The 27,702-nt window shown below is 41.5% G+C and overlaps 2 protein-coding genes across 2 annotated transcripts; both read left to right on the top strand.

Moving 5' to 3' along the window:
- Window positions 1–42: 42 nt before the first annotated feature.
- On the top strand, window positions 43–3,505 carry LOC117819028 (interleukin-1 beta-like). Its single transcript, XM_034692225.1, has 5 exons — window positions 43–540; window positions 1,369–1,617; window positions 2,157–2,321; window positions 2,436–2,569; window positions 2,911–3,505. Exons 2-5 carry the CDS (start codon window positions 1,398–1,400, stop codon window positions 3,130–3,132), a joined length of 741 nt encoding a protein of 246 aa, XP_034548116.1. The 5' UTR covers window positions 43–540; window positions 1,369–1,397; the 3' UTR covers window positions 3,133–3,505.
- Window positions 3,506–5,309: 1,804 nt separating this feature from the next.
- Window positions 5,310–27,702, top strand: ckap2l (cytoskeleton associated protein 2-like). Its single transcript, XM_034691770.1, has 9 exons — window positions 5,310–5,466; window positions 6,994–7,060; window positions 7,160–7,214; window positions 8,034–9,214; window positions 12,556–12,751; window positions 13,041–13,199; window positions 16,769–16,829; window positions 16,991–17,141; window positions 27,177–27,702. Exons 1-9 carry the CDS (start codon window positions 5,427–5,429, stop codon window positions 27,484–27,486), a joined length of 2,220 nt encoding a protein of 739 aa, XP_034547661.1. The 5' UTR covers window positions 5,310–5,426; the 3' UTR covers window positions 27,487–27,702.

Consider the following 27,702-nt stretch of genomic DNA (forward strand, 5'->3'; position numbering starts at 1 on the left):
TCCATCTTCATTGCTTTTTTTCCCTTTACCATCATCTTCTTCTCCCTCCTGTTGTTATGATTACTAATAATACTACTACATCTTTGTAATTGCCATCATTATTATCAGTATGCACTGGCAGGTTAGCACATAATAATCAAACTTTCATACAGAGTCCAGTTATGAGTCTTTGTGTTCATATAAAGATCTCATCCAAAGACATTTTATTTATGATGAAGGCGTGAAAAGAATTAGACTAAACACCAAATCTAATCCCTACTTCATGACATCACACTGTTATCAGCCTACACCTGAATCAGAGTGTGTATTCCTCAGCTGTGTGTGTGGCTGAAGGGTGGGTTGTACAATATTTCATCACCGCAGCAGTTTACAGGCGATCCCAGGCGGTCTCACTTCCTGTTTGCAGGGGGGGAATTCCCTCTCAGTGTGTGAGGAGTATAAATACTGCAGGTCAGCACAGGTTGGCAGAACAACACTGACAGAACAACTGCCGAGATCTTGAACACAAATACACAACTGCTGATCTTCTCATCTTATCAGGTAAATACACTTTCTTTTACTGTCTCTGCCTCAAACTGGAGCAGATTTCAAAAAGAGCATCTTTGGGATCTGGTCACAGCATTTGTTTTCGGTGACTCTTAACTGCTGGATTTTTCTGCTGTCAGATCTCTGTGTTATTAATGTTACTGCCTTTATTAGCGGCTTACCATCAGGTGTGAATACAGTGGGGAGTTATAAATGACTGCAGCAGCTTAAAGAGATGAACTCTAATATTTACAACAGATAATTTATCACATTTAAATGCTCCTTTGAGGAGTTTCAAGAGATAGGAGTGATTACCTCCCCACAGTTATTTTAGATGGCTGTCACTTGTGTTAGGCGGCAGCTGTAAGAAGAAGCTATTACAGTCGGGCTCAGCAGATGTGTGTCTAACATGAGTCTGGTCCTGCTGGAGGTTTCTGCCTGTTAAAGGAAGTTTGTCCTTGCCACTGTAACTTGCTAAATGCTGCAAAGTGCTCTGCTCATGGTGGATTAAGATCAGACTGAGTCCTGTCTGTAAGATGGGACTGGATCTTATCCTGTCTTGATGTTGGGACTTTGTTAATAATAGAAGAGTCGACCCGCTCTGTTTCTAAAAGCAACTTCAGATAATGTTTGTTGTGATTTGGTGCTACATAAATAAAGATTGATTACCAGTACTCAGCTTAAACAGGCTTTTTAAAGTTTTACATGACTTTTATCTTCCACATTTATTAAGTGGAAAGGATGAAACTCTTTTTTGTAAAACACTGCTACCTACAAAAAAAACAGATTTATTCCCATGTCTTTGTTGGATACAGTGAAAGACACACTTTTGTCTTCTTGCAGAACTCTCTTGATTCAGAAACAAACAAAAAATGGACTCCAAGATGCAATGCACCGTAACCCAGAAGTGGATCACCAAGATGCCCAAAGGGGTGGACTTGGAGCTCGCCCATCATCCTCTTAAAATGAAGGACGTGGTCAACCTCATTATTGCCATAGAGAGGCTGAAGAGTGGTGCCGAAGAGTCGCTGCTGAGCACCGAGTTCAGAGATGAGAACCTTCTCAGCATGATGATGGAGAGCATTGTGGAAGGTAATCAGACACAAGACTTTATTCCAGAACTGCAGTGCATACATCATTTCTTTAAGTGTTTCTAAGTTAGCATGGGAAGTAAGCTTAACCTCTTTTAAAGGCTATGCTGAAAATCAACATTTAACACTCCAGGAAAGCTCATTGAATCTTGATATTAAAGAAGTTACTCCTAAATAAGTCCTTCACCTGTAGCATCAGATGTTGGTCACTGAAAGAGGATAAACTGTTTACATGCTTTTGTTCAGTGTTGACCTTTATGTGGCTGGAAACCAACCCAACAAACAGTAACACAGAAGCCCCTTTACACACACACACACCAACACTTTTCTTGCTCCTGGCCCGCTCAGAGTTTATGTTCTCTTAGTCTGTGTTTATAGTTTGTTTAAAGGTGTCTATAAACCAATGATTGACCCAGCGAGGCGCTCACATTTCAGCCTCTTAAGCTTGACTGTGCATGAAGAGACCAGGTCCATCATACTTTTTAAATTCCTGCTGTCTCCCAATGAAACTAATCAAGCGTTCCTCTTTCTGCCCTTCAGAGAAAGTTGTGTTTGAGCGCAACGTCGTTCCACCACATCAGTTCAGCAGGACGGGCGTGCACCAGTGTAGCGTGACCGACAACGAGCAGAGGAGCTTAGTTCTGGTCCGAAACAGCATGGAGCTGCATGCAGTGATGCTGCAGGGAGGCGCAGAGAACCGTAAAGGTAACTTTAAGTCACAGTCAAGTTACACGATTTGAAATCCTTCTGTAGGTTATGGTGGATTTAGTGCTGCAGATTTCATTGAGATGTACTAATATTCTCTGTTTTTTGCTACAGTTCACCTGAACATGTCGACCTACGTGCACCCTGCACCCAGCACTGAGGCCAGGACTGTGGCTCTGGGCATCAAGGACACTAATCTGTTCCTGTCCTGCCACAAGGAGGGAGAGGAGGCCACCTTGCATCTGGAGGTAAAAATCTTACTTGATTTTGTTTAAACATTATGAAAGAGTTAACTTATCTCCAACACTAACAATATTAAAAACTCTCTGAAAAAAAGGACACTCTACATAAAGACTAAAAATAATTAATAAGAGTGAACCTCCAGAATGTGTATATATTGAATGTTTAGTATATATATGAGTGAGGGGAGAACACAAAGCCAAGTGACAATATCACATTGTAGCAGCATAAATACACAGATAGCAGTATAAAAACAGATTAGGATTACATATTATTGATGAATTTACTTTGAATTTGAGCAAATAGGGAAAAATCCAAACCCTCTGACATCCTTCTTTGCCCCCCTCAGGAGATCGAGGATAAAGACAGTCTGCTGAGAATCAGCTCAGAGAGCGACATGGTGCGGTTTCTCTTCTACAAACAGGACAGCGGGCTGGACATCAGCACCCTGGTGTCTGTCCCCTACAATAACTATTACATCAGCACAGCAAGAGAAAACAACAAGCCGGTGGAAATGTGCCTGGAGAGCGCCCAACGCCACAAAACCTTCAAAATTCAGCGTCAGAGTTAGAAACTGGCACCCAGAGTGATCTGTGTCTGTTGGTCAAGTATGACCCTCGTAAGAACAGAACATGGGCGTTAAACAGAGTGTTAAACATATCCTGCTCTAATGTTTTACAGAATCAGCCAATGAGACAATGCTTTTGATTTTTTTTAAATGCAAGTGTCTCATGAGAATCTCTTTCTACTGTATGTACTGAGTACAGAAAGTGAAATGCTTAATGTATTGACATAGTCAAGATTTACCACAAGGTGGCATTGTTGTGCTTTCTGTTGAGCACCCTTTGTATTTATTGTTCTGTATTACATAACACACTGCTAATGCTTTAATCTATTTATTTATCTATATGTGTAACATCAACAAATATATTATATTTATTTGTATATCTGCTTACTAATAAGTTATAAATGATATGAAATGAATCAAATTTGACTGATTCCTAAATAAAAACTTGAATTTTGAACTTCAAAAATTTGAATTTGTGTTTTTTTATGCTTTACTCAAATGTAAATACATTGCTGTATGGTGGAGGACTTCACAACAGGCATTAGATGAAGTCTGTATTTCTAAGGACACTTCTTTTTTTAGATCAATTGTTTATTGTTTTTTTTTTTTACAGTGGCTCTGACATTTCAAAACATAGCACAAGTGATGGTTAAGCCATTTCATTTACCCCAACCACCAGCTCACCCAACCCCACCCACCCCCCACACAGAATGGCAGTGTACATAGGGTAGAAACAAAAGAGGGCAGGGTCATATGCACCTAAAGAAGAAAATAAGAAGAAAAGGACCCAAACAGATAGTCAAAAATAAAATAATAATAATAATAATGATACTAATACCAATACTACTACTACTACTACTAATAATAACAATAAATTATAATAATAATTTTAAATAAATAAACACATCAGATCATCCACTTCACAACTTCTTTGTGGACCAGAGAAACAGCAGCACTGGACGGCTCATCTCTCTGTGCTACAGGACTGAGAGATACAGAAAATCATTCATCTCTGCAGCCATTAGGCTTCATCAGAGGTGGGTAGAGTAAACCGAAACAGTACTCAAGTAAAAGTACTGTTACTTTACAATGATGTTACTCAAGTAGAAGTAAGAGTACTCGTAGAAATAAGTACTTGAGTAAGAGTAAATAAGTACCTAAAAAAAAAGACTACTCAAGTAGTGAGTAACTTGTGAGTAGTATCATATATAAAATTGTACTGTATTGGAAATGCTAATAACAATGTGAAGTGCACACTGCCTTTAATAAAGTGACATAAATAGGAAAATGCCAAAATGAAAGCTGTTAGGCATGGTTTACTTTCAAACATTAAAGAAAGAGAAGCTGCACTGTGCTCAAACTAATGTACCTGCTTTCATTTTTTAAAACAAGCTGAAACTTCAAACTGTGTCTGAGATGTCATCAGAACTCCAGAACATCAATACTCCAACATTACAATAAAAAATATATCTATGCCGTCCAAACTTTCTTTTTTAACCTTTAACTTATTTTCAGTACAGCTTACTTAAAAACATAACTTGAAAGTGCTAAAACAACTTGGAAGTGTTTAAAAAGGCCATCAACTCAGCCCTGAAGCATCTCTCTGATGTGACTGTTGAGCTTCAGAAGGAGTTGTTTTTATTATTATTATTATTATATTATTATTTATTATTTTTTTTAAGTAGGAGTAAAAAGTACTCTGCAAAACAAATACTCTCAGAAGTATAATTTTTTGAAAAAAGTACTCAAGTACATGTAACGGAGTAAATGTTACTACCCAGTCTATGGTTACTACCCACCTCTGGGCTTCATAACTCTCTAGCCAATGGGAGATGAGCTGACACCTGGGTTACTTGTTTTATGTGATTTTTATAATTTTATCTGCCAGACACCTGAATTACTTGTTTTATGTGATTTTTATAATTTTATCTGCCAGACACCTGAATTACTTGTTTTATGTGATTTTTTGTAATTTTATCTGCCAGACACCTGAATTTCCCTTCAGGGATTAATTAAGTACATTCTATTCTACTCTACTCTATTCTGAACTCGAGCCTTCATATGCTGTTGTTATTATCCTCTGCTCCAATCACCTCGGAGCTTTCGCGCATGCGTTCTGTGCTTCAAATTTTCAAACTGTCCAATCAGCGAAGAGGGGGCGTTCTACCCGGTTATTTCAAAAGCGGATGCGCGAGCTCTGTTGTTGTGCAGAAGTAACGTTCTTTTAACCGCCGCTAAATACTAAAAAAATCAAGATAATTCACAACAAACCTGCTGATACTGATTCTACTGACAATATGGAAGAAGGAGAGACTGTTACGATTCCATCCAGAAAAGGTTAGCGACCATTTTTAATCATTTTAACGATATTATAGTTCGAGTTTGCTAGCTAACGCTGGATGCTAAACGTTAGCTTACAGTTCATGTTGCCCAAAACACATGTGTGGTTCCTTCTCTGCTAAATAAATGAAGTTATAGTCAGGGTTTGTTTTATTCAATAAGGGAGAGGAGTATTTAGGGGTACAGTTTAGGTTTAGATAACGAAAGCTTCTAATACAGGCGATCACAGAGAGCTAACTCGGAGTGATACGTGATAAACAACACCATAAAGCTGCTTTAGCTTTCATGCAAATACTCACATTGCAGAGGTTGGAGACACTGGGTTTAAAGTTTGTGAAGTTATCTGTTATTTGATGCATTTAAACTCTCCATTTAACCCACATCTGATTTTCCACTCAAGTGTAAATGTGTCATTAACTCGCAGCCAGATGGCAGCACGTCCATGTACCATTGACTGCTCAGTTATTCTCAAGCTTGCACAATTATAGGTCTTCCTCTGACCAGAAGGTGAAAATGATGCTGACTCCTTGGCTCATTGTTATATTTAATTAGTTTTCAGAAGTCAACCAGGGGTAACTCGTTTTTATCAAGGAAACAAACACTGAAAGCAATTATGAGATAAGATTTGGATCAGAATAATTCAAACTTACACATCCCACAAATATATATATAAACTCTATTGGTGGGAATTATTCTGATATATTAATTATAATTTCATTTGGCATTGTAAACATTCCATAAGATGGTGCCATATCCCCATGCTTCGACAGTGAGATCACTATTTTGAATTTTCCTTCACCCAAAAAACTTTGTGGCACTATAAAAACTAACTTCCACGCAAAACAACTTTACTGTAAAATTTTCCACACAAGAACATTTTAACAATACAGAAAAAAAATAGAAAAAAATTAATAAGAATAAATAAATATGTATATAAAACATATAAATACAACTAGAATAAAAATTAGGACATTATAAAAATGTTAATGCAAAATTGTACTACCCCACCTGGTGTTTCTACACCTGATCTACTTTACAAACAGGAGCTCAGCTCTTTGACTCAAATCCACATCAAAACAATGTAAACAATAACAAAGTGTAGACAATAAGTGTAAACAAAAGACTCATGGGGCACGCAGGTGACACGTGAAGGCAGCGAGGGCAATCTGCATATAAAAACAGCTCCCAAATGAACGGCTCGGTTCTCATCGGTCACTTAAAAGAGCCATTCCAAAGACCGACTCGTTTGTGAACGTCACATCTCTAATGTAACTCACCTTCTCTATTCTGTTCCTATAGTTCAGTAGGAAAAGAAGTTTGTTGGCCCAAGTTAATTTAAAGGAGAATTCTGCATTTGACTGAATACATGTATGCAGAGTTAATGAGAGCCACAGAATGCTGCTGTCATGTTAACACTTCAGCCTGAATGTTTTTAAGTCAGAAAACTACGTCAGTAATCTTGAGTGTATGCTTATGAAATCCCACGTGGGACCATCTCTGAACTGTTGTTATTTTACCCCACAGAGATGCGGAAACAAAAGCTGATGGAATACTTGGCTGCAAAAGGAAAGCTGAAACAGCCCAACTCGAGGTAGGAAAATCTGATTCTCTGTTAAACAGCTTGCAGTGAAAGATGTTGTTTATCATGACGTGGGTTAAGACAGTCACTCATTGTGTTCTCACTTCACAGGACAAACCTCCAGGATGGCTGTCAGCTGAAGAAGCCTGTGACATCTGCAGCGGAGGTTGGTGGCGTCCCCTTTTTACGCATGCAATAGAGTCAAAAGCAAGTGGCAACCTTGGGCTGCAAGAATTGAAGCCAATGCGGAAGTGTTAAAAACTGCAGTAGCTCGAGTGTCCACTAGAGGCTGGCTGTGAAAGTACCGGAAACCACATACACACCAATTCAAAAAGACGATCTTTACCACAGAAATAAACATGTTTACAGCCTGGTACAACGTATGGTTTAGGTCTGAGTGGCTAATTTCTCTCTCGACACACACTCTACGGCGGCTTTATAACTTGTTATTTTAGAAGATATTAAACCTACAAGTTTTGCCCAAATAAGGGCATGGCTGACTTGATTGACAGGCGGGCACCCTGTAGCTGTAAGCGAAAAGGCTAAAGGCCCGCCTCTTTACCTCACACTAGCTCGGATGAAGTTAGGTTGAGTCCAGCATTTCCAGTATGACACCTGCCGACGATTTGCTTCATAACAGCGCTTCAGAAATAGATGGGTGACGTTACAGATACTACATCCATGTTTATGTGAAGAACGTATCTCACTGGCATCTATTACTGTTGCAAAAAGCCCAAAACATCTGACATCATGCTGTCTGGTTTCTGCGCTCTATTTCTATTGCCTTTCTCATCTCCTTCTCATTTAGTGGTTTGTGGTCACATGACTTATTATGCATCCTTTAGAAACCATTACAGTGTTTCTAACTGAACAATGTCATAAGTCACATTTAAACACATTATTTATGCCTAGCTAACTTCTGTGTAATTGAGAGGTCAGCGGAGCTAAGTGACTATATTAACAAGTACTGTTTTTGTTTTCACAGATTGTTAGAGGAAAAGAGAACACCGCTCCAGCTGACAAATTAAAAAAAAAAAGCACAAAAATCCCAAATTCTTCTGCTCAAGCTACAAAAAACCCTGTAAGAAGAGCCTTTGGGGACGCAAACAAAGTGGAAGCTGGAAGGCAGAAAATCCATCATTCATCTGCAACAAGTTTCCCACCTCTGCAAAAACTTAATCAGAAGCCGGTGCTCACAAAAACATACACCGTTTCTTCCTCCAAGAACAACATGAATTCAGCCAGCCTATTCAAAAAGCAACCAAGCACAGGAATAACAGCTTCAGGCAAAACCTCTTCAAATGCAGCTCGTACAGCTGCAACAAAACCCAACAACAGATTCAGCAGTAGCTCGAAATCTGCTTTGCTACGTCCAATTAAGACGGTCAGCGTCAGGATGAGCCTCGGCCCAATTGTCAAAACCAAAACTGGACTCATTCCTGCAGTGACCCAGCCAAGAAACAGTCAAATCCCAGTTCCCACCACCAACACTGCTTCTGCTCCTACCAACGTGCGATCAAGCACCTCATCATCAGTGTCCACGTCCCTGAAGAAAACATGGACTATCACTGCTCTTAAGAACCAAGTGAATGAGACTGCAAGAGCGAGGATAGGGGTTCAAAATCAGAACAGGGATCACTCTAAAACACTGAATGGTCAACAGTCTCTGCCATCCTTTAAGAGTCGACCAAGTGGACTGAAAACTACAACCATCTCTTCTAAGTGCACAGCTGCACCGAACAAACCAGAGGGGAGAGTAGGGATGCTAAAACCAAGTGTATCAACCAGCCTGCCTTCAGATACACGTTCAAAGCAGAGATCTGAGACTGAGGGGAAGAAAAATATCCAACCATGCAAAGTCGTCTCCAGAACATCCTCCAGGCCAGCGAGCAGATGCAGCTTTAGACCAGCTGGAGCTGAGCTGGAAAAGAAAACCAAGACTTGTAGAGAGACGGATGGTAAGAAGGGTTCAAACAGTTCAGCTGTTCCCTCTCAAAACCAAGCAGTTATCAAAAGAATACGCGCTCCGGTTATATCACACACGGCACCCCAGCCTGCTCGGACCATCAGTCTCACAGGCCAGGCCAGGAAGACACAGAAAGTCCCAGTGAGGGTCATCCCACAGACGGAGGGGAAGAAACTGACCGCTGTCCAGGAGGAAAGAATGTAAGTTGAACATGATATGCCAACACAGCATCGTTACATTTCCATCAACTGAAGTTTCAATCATGGCCGGCTGACAATCAATGCTTACATTCAATTGCTTCCATTTCAGTCACATGTCAATCATGCAATGTCTGCAGTTTGTTGGACGATTTCTATTATTTGGATTGATTATTCAGTGGCTGCCATGGGAAGAAAAAAAAATGTGTCTGAGATAAGAAGTGGTAATCAAATAGCATAAAGAGAAATTGCAGATATTTAAGTGATCTTTATCACTTTGGAGCAAGAGCAACCATCAGCAACACACTGCTGAGGAAGGTTGGTCCCTCACAAGCTTTAATAAACATGAGGTAAGTGTTCCAGCAGCAAAGTAGATCATGCCAAACAGTATAAAGTAAACAAGAGCATTTAAAACAGTAATTATTAAAACAAATATTAGCGATTAAAAATTAGCATATCCTGAGAAAAGTATGTACAGAACTAAACAAGTAAATTAACTATATATATATATATATATATATATATATATATATATACACAAAACCAGTGGTACAGTTAAATATGTGAACGCCCATGCGGAAGTGTTAAAAACTGCAGTTTATCAAGAGTCCGCTTGAGGCTGGCTGCAGAACCCTGGAAACCACATACACACCAATTCAATAAAGATGATCTTTGCAGCATTAATAAACATGTTTACAGCCTGGTTCAAAAAACAGTTTAGGTCTGAATAGCTGATTTCTCTATCGGCTCACACTGTACAGGGGCTGAGATTTTTTTCTAAAGCGAGGGTTCAGAAGATATTAAGATTAGAAGTTTTGTCCATTTAAGGACATGACTGACTTGATTGACATGGGGGAACACTGTAACTGTTGGTCAGGGGGCTCAAAGCCCGCCTCTTTACGTCACAATCGCTCAACAGACGCTAGGTTGAGTTCAGCATTTCCAATATGGCACCCGCCAACGATTGGCTTCAAAACAGAGCTTCAGGAACAGATGGGTGATGTCACGGATACTACGTTCATTATTTATACCAGGGGTGTCAAACATGTGGCCCGTGGGCCAAAACCTGCCCGCCAGAGGTTCCAATCCGGCCCGTGGAATAACTTTGTAAAGTGAAAAAATTAAAGAGAAGACATTAGCTGCAATTTTTCAAAAAAGTAATTACTATTTCAAATTTGTCCTCTGGGGGTCGCATAAAATCATAGTGCTGACGGAGCGCACCTGAACGGCACTTTTTTTCTCAAAGTGAGAAAATAGATGACTTGCTGTTTGCATAATCTGGTTGAGATCATTAAGACTTTTTAGAGCACTATAAGATGATCAACTAACTACTAACACTAGCACTACACCCCTGCCTACAACATTGTCCAGCAAGCAGACTGTTCATGCTGGAGCTGAGGGGTCCAAAATAATCAACTTTACCTTCTTCATTATTATAATCCATCTGTTCTTTTGCAGTAAACATCACACTCTGTGTCAGGTGAATGGGTAACCTGTGTGTTTGGTGTGTTCGCAGCAAGTTTCAGGGCTTAAAGAGCAAAATATTCAGCCCACTATGAGACTCATCATGGCAAAAAATACAACAGCTGTTTTTGTAGAAAGATAGTTAATTGAATGTGAACATTTTCAGAATGTACGTGTACTTTTTGCACTGAAACAAAGTGGAAAATTTAGAGTTGTCATTATTAATAGGGTTATTATGTTATTATTTTACTGGTCCGGCCCACTTCAGATCAACTTGGGATGTATGTGGCCCCTGAACTGACATGAGTTTGACGCCCCTGATTTATACCAAGTAGCATCCTCCGGTCTAAAAATAAGAGTCCAATGCGGAAGTGCTAAAAACTGCAGTTCATCAAGGATCTGCTTGAGGCTGGCTCCGGAAGTACCGTAAACCACATACACACCAAAGCAGAAATAAACATGTTTACAGCCTGGTACAAAAAACGAGTGTAGTCTGGATAGCTCATTTCTTAATCGGCACACACTGTACGGGGTTTGAATTTTTTCATAACGCAGCAATTTTGAAGATATTAAGATTACAAGTTTCCCAATGAGAGGCAAATCTAACTTGATTGACAGGCGGGAACACTGTTGGTGAGGAGGCTCAAAACCCGCCTCTTTACGTCACAATTGCTCAACAGCAGCAACATGGCTGCCGCCAACGATTGGCCTCAAAACAGCGCTTCAGAAACAAATGGGTGACGCCACGGATACTAGTTTATTATTTATACAGTCTATGGTCTGAACCAGCATCTCAACCTAGTTATGTAGTCTTATTTTATGCAGATAAGGTGACTCAACAAAATTAGGTGATCTTTATCTAGATAAAAAAAACAAAACCTTGAGTCGGTCATTCATGCTTTTATCTCCTCCTGTTTGACCTACTGTAACTCACTGAATACATGTTTAAACAAACAAATCTGGAACAAGTTACAGCTCATCCAAAAGGCAGCAGCCCGTCTCAAAAGAGAGACCAAATCACTCCTGTTTTATCTTCCCTCCATTAGCTCCTAAGTTAAAGTTGAGAATTGATTTTAAAATGTTCTTGTTGACTTTTAAAGGTAGTACCCTGAGGTCCTCAGTCGTGGCTCAGATTGGGAAGGACAGCTTGTAAACATCGGCTTTACAGCAGAGTTGAAGTGTTATCAGGGGTGAACGGTTGAAAACCATTGGTTCCATTTAATCCCTTTGTGTTTAGAAGGCCAATCTCTTTGTTTGTTTAAATGAAGTGATAAGAATCTGTATCGGCAGACTGTCTGGTTTCAACCTCAGAGGTGATGCATCTGACAGCAAGCTGTAGAACTGGCAATGGGACAAACACATCACGACTTCTCACGTAAATGCATCACCAGCTCACCGTAGCCGCATTGGGAATTTTTATTGCGCAATTTTTATTTTCCTCAAATTCAAGGCGCTTAAGGGACCGATTGACTGACTGCCATGTGATCCAGACTCTTAACGTACAGACTGCTTAAACCACAAAATTGAATCCTGTGGGAATCCGGTGTTTCACGCATAGACTGTATAATAAATGGACGTAGTATCCGTGACGTCACCCATCTGTTCCTGAAGCTCTGTTTTGAAGCATAATCGTTGGCGGGAGCCATATTGGAAATGCTGAACTCAACATAACGTCTGTCTGTCGAGCTAGTGTGAGGTAACGAGGCGGGCTTTGAGCCTCCTCGCCGACAGCTATAGTGTTTCCGCCTGTCAATCAAGTCAGCCTTGCCTCTCATAATGGAAAACTAGTAACTTAATATCTTCTAGCTAACTAAAGATTCACAAAACACCCCATAAAATAAAACACTGACTAACATTTTGCCCTTTTATCTGGTTCCAAGGAAAAAGTTGCAGGAATGGCGGGAAGCCAGGGGCATTTCCTACAAGCGACCTCCAATGCCAGTAAGACCTCAAGTCAGACGCACCATGGCTGTGCCTCAACCTTTCTGGACAACAATGACGGAGGAAGATGAGGCCCACTCCCTGATCTCCGCTGTGGATAGATCTCTGGCCGACTGCATCAAATTACTTGGCGAGGTACTTCAAAACCAATGAGCCATGAAGTATTTGGCAGAGGAACAAGGGGATTTTTTTGGCAAAGGAGAAGTGCTCACTAACACAGATTTAGACACACTTGGGAACAGTATTTGAGTGATTAGATTCGTTCCTTTCTGAAAGCTGTTAATCTCACTGACCAATGAACAATGAACAAAGGATGCTTCAGACAATTCAACACTTATTACTTTGTCTTTTGTTGTTGTTGCGGTATGCGGATGCTTTCCATTCCAGTGTAGTTAACTGTATGTTTGCCTCCTTGCACCAACAGGGTTACCCAACAGACCAGGTTAAGGAGGTTCTCTCCAGGCTGCCGGTGGTGTCCCACAAGTTTGCCAAATACTGGATCTGTCAGGCTCGTTTGATGGAGCAGGAGGGCAACCTGGACGTCCTGCCCCTGTTTGAACAGGCTGTTGGTGTTGTGTTGGAGGTAAGACAGTTTCATACATTTCCCTAAATGTGCCCTTTTTTTTATCATTAAAACAGCACTTTCGTTTACATTCATTGTTTCCTCGTAACCCATGTGTGTATACCCAAGCCTGGCCCTGGCCTTGTACCTATACAGGAGCCTTAGCACATAGCCTAAAGTGCACCTCCTCGCTTACACTAAATAAGTGACCGTACACTCCATCTCCTCTGATGTCTTCTGTCTTTCAACTTCACAACAATAGCAGTCTTTCTCCAACGCACAAGCATGAAGCGCTCCAGATGGTGTATGTCAAGCGTGCAAGTGTAGAGCCAATGCACAAGTATAAACAACGGCGATGATTGCTTTCCCTTTTTTACGACATGGCTCCAGGCTCTTTTCCATTTAACGTGGGGATGAAACACTCCGATGAATCATGATCATCATCACATTTAACTCACTTTGAGAAACCACATACACACCCATTCAAAACAGACGATCTTACAGCATTAATAAACATGTTTACAGCCTGGTTCAAAAAGCAGCTTGGGTCTACGTTGCTAATTACTCTCGGCAACACAGTATGGGGGGTGAATTTTTTTCTAACACGACGGTTCAGAAGATATTAAGATTACAAGTTTTTGCCCAAATAAGGACATGACCGACTTGACTGACAGGCGGGAACACATAGCTGTTGGCGAGGAGGCTCAAACTCTTTAAACTCTCTTTACGTCAACCTTTTTCGGTCGAGTTCAGCATTTCCAATATGGCTCCTGCCGACGATTGGCTTCCAAACAGCGCTCAGAAACCGATGGGTGACGTCACGGATACTACATCCATTATTTATACAGTTTATGGTGTGCACCCTGTAGCTTTTAGCAAAGAAGCTAAAGGCCCGCCTCTTTACCTCACACTAGCTCAGAAGAAATTAGGATGAGTTCAGCTTTTCCAATATGGCACCTGCCAACTATTGGCTTCAAAGCAGCGCTTCAGGGGCACTGGTGGCCTAGCGGTCTAAGCACCCCACATACAGAGGTTATAGTCCTTGTCGCAGAGGTCACTGGTTCGACTCCTGGCCATGTCCTGCATGTCTTTCCACCTCTCTCTGCTCCACACATTTCCTGTCTCTCTTCAGCTGTCCAATCATAAAGGCACAAAATTGGAATTGGATGTGGCCTCGGCTCTCCAGCACGTTGATCTAATGTTTACATGTTGGCTGAATATACACGGCTGCTCACAGACCCGCGTTACTTCAACCTTCTGAATTCGATCCAGAATCTGATCCTGACGGAGAGGCGCCTGCAGCAGGACCTTTCTGAAGGATTGGTCACAGATTTTGTGTTTCTTGTTGTTTTATTTATCAGTATGTCGACGTGTGTCTTGGTACACAGCTATGAACATTTAGCTATGTGGCTATGCTAACTAGCGCTAGCACTTTTCCATGATAAATAAAAATCATCCACTAGATCTTCAAATCTGCAGACGTGGGGAGTAAAACCGACCTTTGTGTTTATTAAGACAGCCTACAACTAGCATGCCTCCCTCCTAAGCTCCTTATTAGGACACGTGTGCAGGGAATGAAAAGCAGAGGAGGGGTTGAGTTGTATTTTATACAGTCTATGGGCTGAATAAGCTCCGAGCTCTGACTTCCGTTACAGACCGGATGGCGTTGTGACTTAATAAAAACACTGAAAACTGAAAAGGCTCGTTTCAGTACACATTTACAGAAAGGTGGAGAAATCAGAACAGGGGCAGAATGGATTTTTTTCATTTTCGGGGGGTTTGTAGACATGCCAGGGAAACATATTTCAGATAGAGAACCATTAAAAAGTCGATTTTGCATGATATGTCACCTTTAAATCGTTGATAACATATGGTGATCTTATACCAATAAAAGAACAGAAAGAAAATAAATGAAAGTGGTCTGTGATTGTACTTCGGTGGTCAGAAGGAAAAGAGGAAATGCTGCATTCAAATTCATGCTAGTTTTCCGTGACTACCAACCCTAGCTTTAAAGAATTATGGTGCTGTCTGATGATGTCACTGTGCATCGTTACTACCAATTTACCTGTCCTGTATTTTGACCTGCAGCTCTGCTCTGATAAATGACTGGATTTCGTTAAGTCAGAGAGAGAAGAAACTGAACATGCCTCAGCTGATTGTTTACTTGACCTATGAATCACAGGTGAACGGGACTCTTGGAGCTGGCAACTGTGATGAGGGAAAAATACAGATATGAAAGCATGTTAGTCCTGCGCTGACTAGTATTGAGTTAGTGACACACACATAGACTTCCTGTGATTGATGTATTGCAAAATGTTCACATGGTTTAGGAGGAAACCGGGAAGTGAGAGGTCAACAATGTGACTACAAAGGGGGAGGTTGCAAAAAGCTCTCTGGTCTGTCTCACAGCTCTCTGGGTTGGTTTAACGATGAGGTCATTGTACAGTCAGATTTTTGTCAGATGTTTCTATGGTATAATGAAATACAATTAGAAGCATTTCATAAGTATCAAAAGCTTTTATTGAGAATTACACAGAATTCATGCAATAAGTCAATATTTGCAGTGTTGACCCTTCTTTTTCAAGACCTCTGCAATTCTCCCTGGCATGCTGTCAATCAACTTCTGGACCAAATCCTGACTGATGGCAGTCCATTCTTGCATAATCAATGCTTGGAGTCAGAATTTCTTGGTTTTTGATTGTCCACCAGCCTCTTGAGGATTGACCACAAGTTCTCAATGGGATTAAGATCTGGGGAGTTTCCTGGCCAAGGGCCCAAAATCTTAATGTTTTGTTCCCTGAACCATTTTGTTATGACTTTTGCTTTATGGCAAGGTGCTCCATCATGCTGGAAAAGGCATTCTTCATCACCAAACTGCCATTGGATGGTTGGGAGAAGTTGCTCTCGGAGGACGTTCTGGTACCATTCTTTATTCATGGCTGTGTTTTTAGGCAAGATTGTGAGAGCCCACTCCCTTGACCAAAAAGCAACCCCACACATGAATGGTCTCAGGATGCTTCACTGTTGGCAAGAGACAGGACTGATGGTAGCGCTCACCTCGTCTTCTCCGAACAAGCCTTCCTCCAGATGCCCCAAACAATCGGAAAGGGGATTCATCAGAGAAAATGACTTTACCCTAGTCCTCAGCAGTCCAGTCCCTGTACCTTCTGCAGAATATCAGTCTGTCCCTGATGTTTTTACTGGAGAGAAGTGGCTTCTTTGCTGCCCTCCTTGACACCAGGCCTTCCTCCAAAAGTCTTCACCTCACTGTGCGTGCAGATGCACTCACACCTGCCTGCTGCCATTCCTGAGCAAGCTCTGCACTGGTGGTGGCCCGATCCCGCAGCTGTAACACCTTCAGGAGACGGTCCTGGCGCTTGCTGGACTTTCTTGGGCGCCCTGGAGCCTGTTTGGCAACAATTGAACCTCTCTCCTTGAAGTTCTTGATAATTCGATAGACGGTTGACTGAGAATATGATAACTTATCCATCCCTCAGTGCTTACAAATTGAATTCCTCAACAGAGTCAATGTTTAAATGCTGTTCTATAAATATCCATTTCAAATGTTATTACTCTTTTGTTCTTTGCAGCCCATGGAGGAGCTGCGGACTGTGGTGTTTGAGATCCTGAAGAAAAAGGACGAGACCAAAGGTAATTTGCATGCATGTCTTTGTAAAGTGATTACTTATCGAAGGAGCAGCTCCAATGAATACGTGTTTGCAGAATCCCAACAGTGAAATCTAAACAAATAAACAAAGTTCATACCATGACTTTCACCGTACCTAACCTTTTGTTGTTCATGTTTTTGTTAGCGTCTGAGGAAGGAGACCAGATTCCATCAGATGCAGGCACTCCTGAGAGCGTCGACAACCCAATGATGACTCCTAAACCTGTCAGAGCACTCATCTGTGGGGAGAAAGGAGACTCTTCTGTTGTCAAGTACAAGATTACAGCAACTCCTGGGTATGTTCGTGACGTGAAACCAGAAGCTATTTCCTAATAGTAATTGTGCAACAGAATGATTGTCGAACCAGTTTTTTTTTAACTCCATGAAGCAACACGGTTAAAATAAACTACCAATCTAAGAATATTTTGAAGACCCTTTAAAGCTGGGGTTGGTAGTCTTGGAAAACCAGCATGAATTTTTTTTTTTTTTTTTTTTTTTTTTTATTACTCAAAATTATAATACAACAACACAACTCTGACTGGACAAGGTCTAAACAAACAAACAAATATACACAAATAAACTTGATAACCTACAACAGGACAAGACATGGGAGCAAGGGGTGGAGCGTAAATATTGTTCAGTGTATAGATAAAGAAAATTGAAAAATAAATAAATAAATAAAATGTATACATTCATGTTCATTCAAGAATTCATGGGGTTTAAAACTCAGGTCAAGTATCAATAGGAGCCATCAAGGTCTTTTATCCATCACTGATAAAATAAAATTCAAAGAGCCTCTGTGGCCACTGCCTGGATCTTCAAGTGCTGATGCTGCTTGATCCATAGATATCAGTTCTAAATAATCTTTAAGCCAGCTGTTTATATCAAAACATTTTGCCTTTCTTACCTTCCAGTTCATTAAAATAGTCTGTTTTACAGATAGAAATGCTAACGTGATCAAGTGTTGTAATTCACTGGATGTTATTCCATCTATCTTGTTTCCCAGTAGGGCCACTGTAGGACATAATGATATATTGACATCAAATATTTTGCACAAAAAATCTTTAACATCAATCCAGAACCTTTGGATCTCTGGGCAATGCCATAGTTGATGCATTAGTGTTCCCGTCATCCCACAGCCATGCCAGCACAGATCTGAAACATGACAATTAATTTTCTTCAGTTTTTGTGGGGTAGCACAAAACCACCAGCATGAATTTGAATGTAGCATTTCCTCATGACTCCGTCTAACCCCTCCACTCCTCCCTCGGAGCTCCTCCAAAACGACGCCCCCACCGCTCACATGCACGAGTGCCGCTGACTTGCGACCATATGATGGTGACTGATTCAAAACCGGTCCTCACCAAAACATTATCATAGTGAAAGTTAAAAACACAAACAAACATGGCTGCTGTTAGTACTCACAACTGTCATTCTAGCATTATCCAGTTGTACCAGTGACACGATATCAGGAGAAAAGTTATAACACATATATAATACTGTAACAGCTCTACTGTTTGTTAAACGTGTTCAGTGTAGATGTTCTTAATTCCTACAGTGTTGACAGTCAGTGAAGGCATCAGGAGAGGTGTAGAGTGTGTGAGCGGGAGAGAGGAGAGGAGAAGTTTTTCATTCATTCAAACATTGAGGGGGAAATTTGCCTTAACTTGTCATATTTGAAAACTAACCAGGGTTCCCACACGTCCTGGAAAACCTGGAAAACCTTGAAAACAGTTGACCAGTTTTCCAGTACTGGGAAAAACCTGGAAAAATGGGAGAAAAAGTCAAATGTCCTGGAAAACCACATATTGTCCTGGAAAATTATTCCAACATGACTGCATGCGACCTGACAGGATTAAAAAAAACTCATCCCCATTCATTGAAAGCTGAAGCTGAAGGTGCATGAAAACGGGGGTTTATTGTTTATGTTTATGGTAAATTAACCTTGTAGAGTGCTCTTTCGATTCAAAGAGTCCTATATTTAAGTTAAAGAGTGACCAGCGGAGTCGGGCAGAGAGCTTGGGGGTCTGTGCCCCACAACTTTCCCTGCAGGCTGAGAGCTCAATTACCGTACTGTAGCTAGGAAGAGTGCAAACTCTTACAGTGAAAACAAATGGATCAAAAGGAGCAACACAGAAACCGCACGTTGTAGACATCGCTGATCACAACAGACATCGCCACGCACAAAAACAGTTTAAACTTTTTTGAATCTCTGAGAGACTTCACTGGAAATGTCCTGGAAAATGATCTCTGGAAAAGTGTGGGAACCCTGACTTACAAGATTTGCCCAAATAAGGACATGGCTGACTTGATTGACAGGTGGACACCTTGTAGCTGCTATCGAAAAGCCTAAAGGCCTGCACTCCTAATTCTTACTCTGCTCCTCTGGCTTCACAGAAGGGGGTGTATGCTTTTCTTGATGAAAACATCTCTAACATGTCAGGTTTGAGCCTGTTCCTGTGCCTGTTGTTACAGGAGTTATGCTATTGGCTGTTGGGAAGTAAAGGCTGCTGGGAAAGTGTTTGTTGTGTTGCAGCTTGACCCAGATTGTGAGTGTTTCTATCCTTGTCAGTGACTTCTTGTAAATAAGAGTGGAGTTAAGAAACAGCAGCTCCTGGAAGTGAGTAGTGAATAGGCCACAAGTGTCAGTTAAACTGTGAAGTGTCTCATGGTCTTTTAACCTCCACTGAGCTCGCCACATTATACGTATATAGCCGATCCCTGATTGAGAGCTGATATCCTATTCCGAATGAGTCTAGAACTATGTGATCAGATCGGGATATCCCTATTTTATAGTGTACTCGTATGCAGTGTGATTGATAAAGTTGTCTGTGTACTAAGACACTCTGACATCAACTATAAAGTCCCATAAGCTCACATTTAAAGCTGCTGTTGGTAGTCGTGGTATAAACATCAGTTCAGAGAGAGATTTCGAATGTCAACACTACCCCTCCTCTCTCTGCTCCCGTAACTCCGCCCACAAAAGATCATTGTGCGGGTTCTATGAGGAAGTAGTGGCTAATCAGGGCGACGTAGTGGGGCTGCTACTTGACCAATCAGGACAGAGGATTGGAGATTAGCTCTGATTGGCCCTAACGGGAACAAGGGGGAATGATAACATTGCTTTATACATAGGCACTGGAAAACCCCATCTCTGCTCCTTCCTCACCCCCCACACTGCCACCATCCTTGTCCACAGCCTTGTCACTTCCCGTCTGGACTACTGCAACTCTCTCCTCCTCCTCCTCGACCTCCCTCACAAATCCCTCCAGAAACTCCAACTGGTCCAGAATTCAGCTGACCGTATCATTACCCGAACCCCCCTCAATCCACCACATCACTCCTGTCCTCCAACAGCTCCACTGGCTCCCTGTTCAGTTCAGTATTCAATTCAAAGTCCTCCTGTTAACATTCAAGACCATCCACAACCTCGCCCCCCCATATCTGTCCGACCTCCTCCATGTTCCCACTCCCTCCTGCTCCCTCAGATCCTCTTCCTCCATACACCTGTCTGTCCCCTCCGCCCGTCTCACCACTATGGGGAGCCGAGCATTCAGCCGCTCTGCTCCCTGTCTCTGGAACTCATGACCACCTCAACTCAGAAACACAGATTCTTTCCCCCATTTCAAATCACAACTCAAAACACATCTGTTTAAAACCTCCTCCTCCGTCTGACACAAATTGCACTGTCACTTTTTATTGTTTCTATTCTCTTACCACTTTGTCAGTGTATATTGTTTTCTGTATGGTGTCCTTGAGTGCCGAGAAAGTCGCCTTTTAAAAAAAATGTATTATTATTATTATAAAACACAGAGATTACGCGATAGTCTCAAATTACTTTGCTTACCGATGAGAACGAGGGCTGTCAAAATTGCTCCAAAATGACATTTGAATATTCGCTCTAAAACTTGTATATGTATTTTTATTTCAGATTTAACATGCCTAAAACATACCTACACATTACAAAACAAGTAAATGACCTAATGGTCTGTACCGTAACACGTTTAAGACTGTAGACCTCTTGCTCACTTGCCCCCCTCCCCTCTCTGTGCGTAATGCGCTGAGTGCTGAACAAGACTTGTGCGAGCAATTAAAGGTCCTGACTCTTGTCCCTAATATAGGCAGGCTTCATTCAGTGATTGAAGAAAATATTATGAACATTAATTGAAGTTAAAGTTAAAAAATGAAAAAGTAGTCCACTTACATTCTTGGCGCTAGTATGAAAAAAATGAGAGGAAAAACTGCATTTTATCCCAGTGTCACTGATTGTCAGGCTCTTTTAGTCCACTGTCAATGTAGGGTCTTAGACCTGACAGGTTATTTGCCAAAAACACAGGACAGTCCACATGTGAAGAAGACAGTCCACATGTGAAGAGGCCAGTGCCGATCTTTTTATTCACTATGTTCCCAGCAGAGGAAAAGACGCGTTCAGAGCGCACTGAGGATCCGGGGACGGAAAGATTTCTCTCTGCCGTCTGCTTCACGCTGTGCATGTGTGACTCCTGTGACCTGTCCCTGACCTGTAATGCAGTGCGCCCAAGTGCAAAGCACTGGCAAGATAATCATACAGCGTTACATGTGTGACCATGTGCTTTTTGTTTTCGACTAACTGAATATACTAGGTAGGAAAATAATAAACGGGATATAAACGTTTGACTTCTCCGGCCACGGCTTCAGCTTTAGAACACACTGAGCCAGATTTCAGCAAAAACAACTGTTTTACGGCGGCTACGGCAACTCTCTAGGGACACGTCATTCAACCGAAAGAGAAAGCACAACAAACACAGAACCGTCTGCGACACCTGCGGCATGTCAGTTATATAAAGTGATGTCTGGAAGTGCTTCGAAAAAACGATGACGTTAATGTGCAGTGCAAGATATGTGGCGTTAAACTTACATACCATAGAAACACTAGTTTGATGCTTAACCACATGCACTTAGAGCACAAGGAGGAAACAGCAGAGACAGATAACAGGCAGTCTCACATCACGTCTTTTGCTCGCCCTTTTAGCACACGTCGTTGTGATGAAACCAGAGCGGAGAAGATTAGCCTGATAATAACCAAAATGGTAACTGGAGATATGCTCCGGTTAAGTTTTGTGGAAGGAGAAGGCTTCTAAGAGCTGATCGCGTTAGTCGAGCCAGAGTACAAGCTACCATCACAGAGAACAACTACGAGAGTGGAAGTGATGTCTGAAGAAAAGGCAGCAGAACTTACTACAATTCTGGTCTGGTAGGTCCGTGTCCGCCGGACTTTTATTTATCTATTTTTGTTTATGGTTAAAAAATAATAATAATTGCGAGTACTCGAGTAATCGTTCATTAGGAAATTCGAGTAACCGATTACAAGGATTACGGTAAATTCCCATCCCTAATTGGAATATATATTTGAATTTAGAATATTCGTTAATAGCTCTAATGAGAACAGATGGGTATTATGACCTTTTCTCCAAACCCAGCAGAAAAAAAGGAACGCTTTTGACACCATTCCTACCAACAGCAGCTTTAAGTTTTAAAGGTGACATATCACGCTTTTTTCATCATATATATATTGGTCTAAGAGGTCCCCAAAACATGTCTTTAAAGTTTATGCTCAAAAAAACACTTTGAAATCAGATTTTGGCATGCCTGAAAAACCCTCTTCAGCCCTCCTCAGAACAGTCTGTTTTCTCTCTGACCACGCCCCCTCAGGAAGTGGATGTGGCCTCGGCTGTCCAGCACGTTGATCTAATGTTTACATGTTGGCTGAATATACACGGCTGCTCAGAGATCGCGTTACTTCAACCCTCTGAATCTGATCAAGAATCTGATCCTGACGGAGAGGCGCCTGCAGCAGGACCTTTCTGAAGGATTGGTCACAGATTTAGTGTTTCTTGTTTTATTTATCAGTATGTCGACGTGTGTCTTGGTACACAGCTACAGCTACGACATGTAGCTATGTGGCTATGCTAACTAGCGCTAGCATTTTTCCATGACAAATAAAAATCATCCACTAAATCTTCAAATCTGCAGACGTGGGGAGTAAAACCGACCTTTGTGTTCATTAAGACAGCCTACAACTAGCCTCCCTCCTAAGCTCCTTGTTAGCACACGTGTGCAGGGAATGAAAAACAGAGGAGGGGTTGAGTTGTATTTTCTACAGTCTATGGTCTGAACAAGCTCCGAGCTCTGACTCCGTGACAGACCAGATATTGTTGTGACATAACAAAAACACTGAAAACTGAAATGACTTGTTTCAGCACACATTTACAGAAAGGTGGAGAAATCAGAACAGGGGCAGAATGGATTTTTTTCATTCTCTGGGGGTTTGTAGACATGCCAGGGAAACATATTTCAGGTAGAGAACCATTAAAAAGTCAATTTTGCATGATATGTCACCTTTAACTTCCTGCAGTTCTGCTATTGTCTGTGCTGAAGGGTGAAATCAAGGGAGAGGTTCCAGTGGCTGGTGGTGAGGCTTTCAGCAGTGTGACTGCCCCCTGGTGGCTGGCTGCAGTATAGGTCAAAAAATCCGTCTCCCCCATTCATTTGAATGGGGGAGCAGTCAAACTTTAAAAAATAAATACACGTCGTACGAATGTTTCTCACATCCGTATGCTGTGGTGATATGGAGTTAGTATTTGAGTGTTTTGTGTTCAAGGCCTCTTTTTACTGAAAAGTTTTCGTTAGTTATTGGAGGTTAAAAAACGGGGTTTTACATCCGGGTTTCCTTTGATTCACAGCCGCCGTGGAGTGAAACTTTCATGGACACACAGCGTCTTGTGACGTCACGCTGTAGGGTAGAGCTTGGTACAGTGGCTTCACAGGCTCTGGCTGCACAATGGCGGGATTTTTTGGCTTCAGAACCGTACAACGGGAAGAGGCGGAGCAACGCTGTCCATTTTTTTCAGGGACTGTAAGTCTATGTTTATCACTTGTCATGTGGAGTGCGCTCCTTGATTCTCATAGTTTGTGGTAGACCGACGGGAGGGTTGCGTAACTACAAGCCGACCGCGGCTGTCAGGATTGGCATCAATGAGTCCTCGAAACTGAGGCGTTCTATTTGTCACGTATGACTGGTCCATGGGTGCTAATGAACAGATTTATATCTTTTCTCAGTCGGTTCCTTGGAAGGATAACTTGTGACAAGTGTCAACATGAGCAGTGGAGAAGATTATCAGTGCTTTGAATACATGTTGTTTGAAGGATTTGGTTTGAAAATGACAGACAGACTCTTAAGACATTGCTCAACAACAGCATGTGATTGAGTGTGTATCAATTTGAAGAAATGCTTCTGTTGTTGTTCAGATTCTCTGGTGACTTGTGGGAAAGGGATGATGACGTGCTTTCTCTGATGAGCTCAGATGAGAGAAATTGAGTGGTTTTGCACATTGTTGGCTAGTTGCAGTGTTTGGAAGTCAACCATTGGCTGAACATTTCACCAACAAAGCCAGATAAATACTTCAGTAAGAGGACTGCTAGATCCAATTTTCTTGAGAATTAGGACTTTAAAAAAAAGAAAAAGATCTATCAACCTATCGAACAGCACCAGATGTTTTCCCTAATCTCTCTGTGGGCCCCACACCCTCTGTGAGCTTATTGTCCCCTTTCCTTTCTTTGCCACTCGATTCATTTTCATGAATTGGTTGTCTTTTACACAAGCTATAAAGAGGCCGCGGTGCACTGGGTGCCACACTTGAGACCTCTTAGCTGGTGATTCTCTCTGAAAGGGTGCAATCATCACAGCTTGTCTGGCGAGAACAGGAAGTGTTATTGATGGCTGACACACACTCTTTAGATTTCCACTATCCCATTTTCTTTGACATGGATCTTTAGTGTGTGGTTTCTATAAGAAGAATACAAAAGATATATAAACATGAAGTCTGTACAACAGAACAACATAAATAGATACTTTATATATAATAAGTAATATAGTCAGAATATAATTATAAACTAGGAATAACAATGAGCAAAGATAAACTACACTCCAACTTCCAAGGGACAATCAACAAATTACAACTATCTGTTAGGGGTGCAATGGATCAAAAAACTCACTGTTCTGATCGTATCACGAATTTGAGTCGAGGATCGGATCATTTTTCAGATCAGCAAAAAAAAAAAAAAAAAGAAGAAAAGACAAATAAAACTTTGTCCTCCATTTATTTTGTAAAACACTTGTAAATTTTTGCCCGTCAAATAAGAATAACATTCAACTCAAAATGTACTGCATGTGCAAAGCACCCTATCTGTGGGCCCAGTCCTGCCTCATTCACTGCATTTCATGGCATGGCAAGTGAAGGAGCAGAGGAACTTCAGAAGTTTCACTCCATTCTTCTTTCAATCTCTGATTTTCACCGTCCACTTTTCTTTGAGCTGCAAACTTGGAACACACCATTTTCGTGCATTCTAGGCAAGGCAGCTTTATTTGTATAGCACATTTCATACAGGAGGGCAACTCAATGTGCTTTACATTAAAACATTAAAAGCATTGGAGACATTCAGACAAGCATAAAAGAACACAATTGAAATGACAAATATGATAAAACAGAAAAGAAAAGGAAAATTAGAAATATATTAAAAATTACATTCAAATTTTTATTTAAAGCAAGTTAAAATCAGCTAAGATAGGAAGGCAGAGGTAAATAAAAAAGTCTTAGTCTTTGATTTAAAAGAGGTGAGAGTTGGAGCAGACCTGCAGCTTTCAGGGAGTGTGTTCCAGATATGTGGTGCAGACTAAACGCTGCTTCACCATGTTTCGTTCTGACTCTTGGGACTGAAAGCAGACCAGTACCTGATGACCTCAGAGGTCGAGGTGGTTCATACAGTAGCAGCAGATCAGCAATGTATTTTGGGCCTAAACCATTCAGTGCTTTATAAACCATCAGCAGGATTTTAAAGTCTATTCTCTGACAGACAGGAAGCCAGTGTAGGGATCTAAGAACTGGAGTGATGTGGTCTACTTTGTTGGTCCTTGTTAGGACTCGAGCAGCAGCATTCTGTATGAGCTGCAGCCGTCTGATGGACTTTTTAGGGAGTCCTGTAAAGACCCCGTTACAGTAGTCTAGTCTGCTAAAGATAAATGCATGGACGAGTTTTTCTGCATCCTGCTGAGACATAAGTCCTTTAATCATTGATATATTCTTAAGGTGATAGTAGGCGGACTTTGTAATTGTCTTAATGTGGCTGCTGAAATTAAGGTCTGAGTCTTTGACTACACCAAGGTTTCTGGCTCGGTTTGAACATTTCATCTGTGCAGATTGGAGCTGAGCAGTAACCTGTATTCTAGGGTCCTACAGCTGGCAAAGTGCCGATATGCAAACTGCTCCATAAACAAAAGTGAAAGTTAAAAATTGCTCTTGCAACTGTGGACTCAAAGTGACCCAGTAACAGCCTGTCTGCGTATCGTTGACATGGAGACAAGTACCAGTAAACAAGCGGTGAGCTGACCAAAACACAGAGTGAAGGGATAACAGCTCGGGGACCACAAAGAGACGGCCGGATTGACGGCCTCTGGTCTAGTGGGTGGTCAACTGAATTTCATAACGTGGCTCAAGCACATTCAGCATTCACTGTATTTCACAGCGAAACCAAAGTGCTCCCAAACATGTGACTTACAAGATGCAGGAGGTTTTTCAAGTTCCTCTGCTCCTTCACTTGCCATGACTACAGCTGCGCTTGATGAGTGAGTGTGGATTGAACATGCGGTCATCACGTGAACACGCGCAACTTTTTTTTTTTCCATCAACCAATCCGCGGACCACGTCCGTGCCGAACCGTGGAGAGGCATCCATACAGATCACGGATCAACAATGATCCGTTGCACCACTACCATCTGTGTGACAGCCACTGCCTCTACCACACACACACACACACACACACACACACACACACACACACACACACACACACACACACACACACACACACACACACACACACACATATAGAACACAAGAAAATGTTGTTAGTCATTCTGCATGAAAGACAAGGTGGCACCGAATCAATTAACCCTAAAACTTTATCTATACAACACAATATATGAACATTAGCGATGATATTATTAACCCAAACAGATGACTTAACTATGGTTAAAACTACCTACACTCTTATAGACGCACAAAACTATTGGATTAGGAGGATGGTCAGGGAAAAACAGAGTTCTCCGACGACCAGCTACTGTGGTTGTTAAACCTTCTCATGATAAGTTGCCAATACATTCCTACCAACAAAATAACAGCACTTTAAGCCAGCATTCATTTTCAAATATAGTCATCATTAACAGAATATTCGCTTCTTGCAGACTGGATGTAAACGACTATAATGGTCCATCTCTTTTTGTTGTCTTTCCTCAGTGGCCCTCAAAGCCAACAGAAGGAACCAGCACGGGTCAACGGCCAGGAAGTTCGCTTCTTCACCCCTGTTAGACGCTCGGTGCGAATCGAAAGAGCCTCGCTCCGCTACCCCGTGTCCCTCCAGGACCACGATCTGTGTGTGGCCTCATACAACGACCTGATCTCGGAGGAGGACGGTGAGAGAAGTGAAGAGCAGAAGGATGGCGAAATCAGCCCGTCCGACAACGAAACGCCGATGTACGTCTACAGAGAGAACGAGGCCCTGAAAGAAAAGGTGTTTGTCCAGCTAGTGTACGATGACTGCGTTTAGCTTAAACGTTTACTTCATCTCCGGCTAGCTCTTTTTCTTTCATCTGTTAAACTGGCAGCAACACTCAAATGTTTACTTTCCATGAAAAGAAGTGAAGACAGAGGCAGGTTGGTTTGGTAAAGTACAGTGTTTTCTCACGCTTTTGGTGTTATTATATTTCCATGATGAATTTGTTGTACATAGTATTGTAAAATAAATGGCCTTTTTTTAAACATG

The sequence above is a fragment of the Notolabrus celidotus genome, chromosome 9, assembly GCF_009762535.1.
Source record: "Notolabrus celidotus isolate fNotCel1 chromosome 9, fNotCel1.pri, whole genome shotgun sequence".
Lineage (NCBI taxonomy): Eukaryota > Metazoa > Chordata > Actinopteri > Labriformes > Labridae > Notolabrus > Notolabrus celidotus.

What these genes read in the sequence shown, in the direction of transcription:
- LOC117819028 (XM_034692225.1), top strand. Translation starts at nt 1,398, where the DNA reads ATGGACTCCAAGATGCAATGCACCGTAACCCAGAAGTGGATCACCAAG. An exon ending in AGGCGCAGAGAACCGTAAAG is followed by an intron (nt 2,322 to 2,435) that starts GTAACTTTAAGT and finishes TTTTTGCTACAG; the next exon opens with TTCACCTGAACATGTCGACC. An exon ending in AGGCCACCTTGCATCTGGAG is followed by an intron (nt 2,570 to 2,910) that starts GTAAAAATCTTA and finishes TGCCCCCCTCAG; the next exon opens with GAGATCGAGGATAAAGACAG.
- ckap2l (XM_034691770.1), top strand. Translation starts at nt 5,427, where the DNA reads ATGGAAGAAGGAGAGACTGTTACGATTCCATCCAGAAAAG. An exon ending in CTGTTGGTGTTGTGTTGGAG is followed by an intron (nt 13,200 to 16,768) that starts GTAAGACAGTTT and finishes TGTTCTTTGCAG; the next exon opens with CCCATGGAGGAGCTGCGGAC. An exon ending in GAAAAAGGACGAGACCAAAG is followed by an intron (nt 16,830 to 16,990) that starts GTAATTTGCATG and finishes TGTTTTTGTTAG; the next exon opens with CGTCTGAGGAAGGAGACCAG.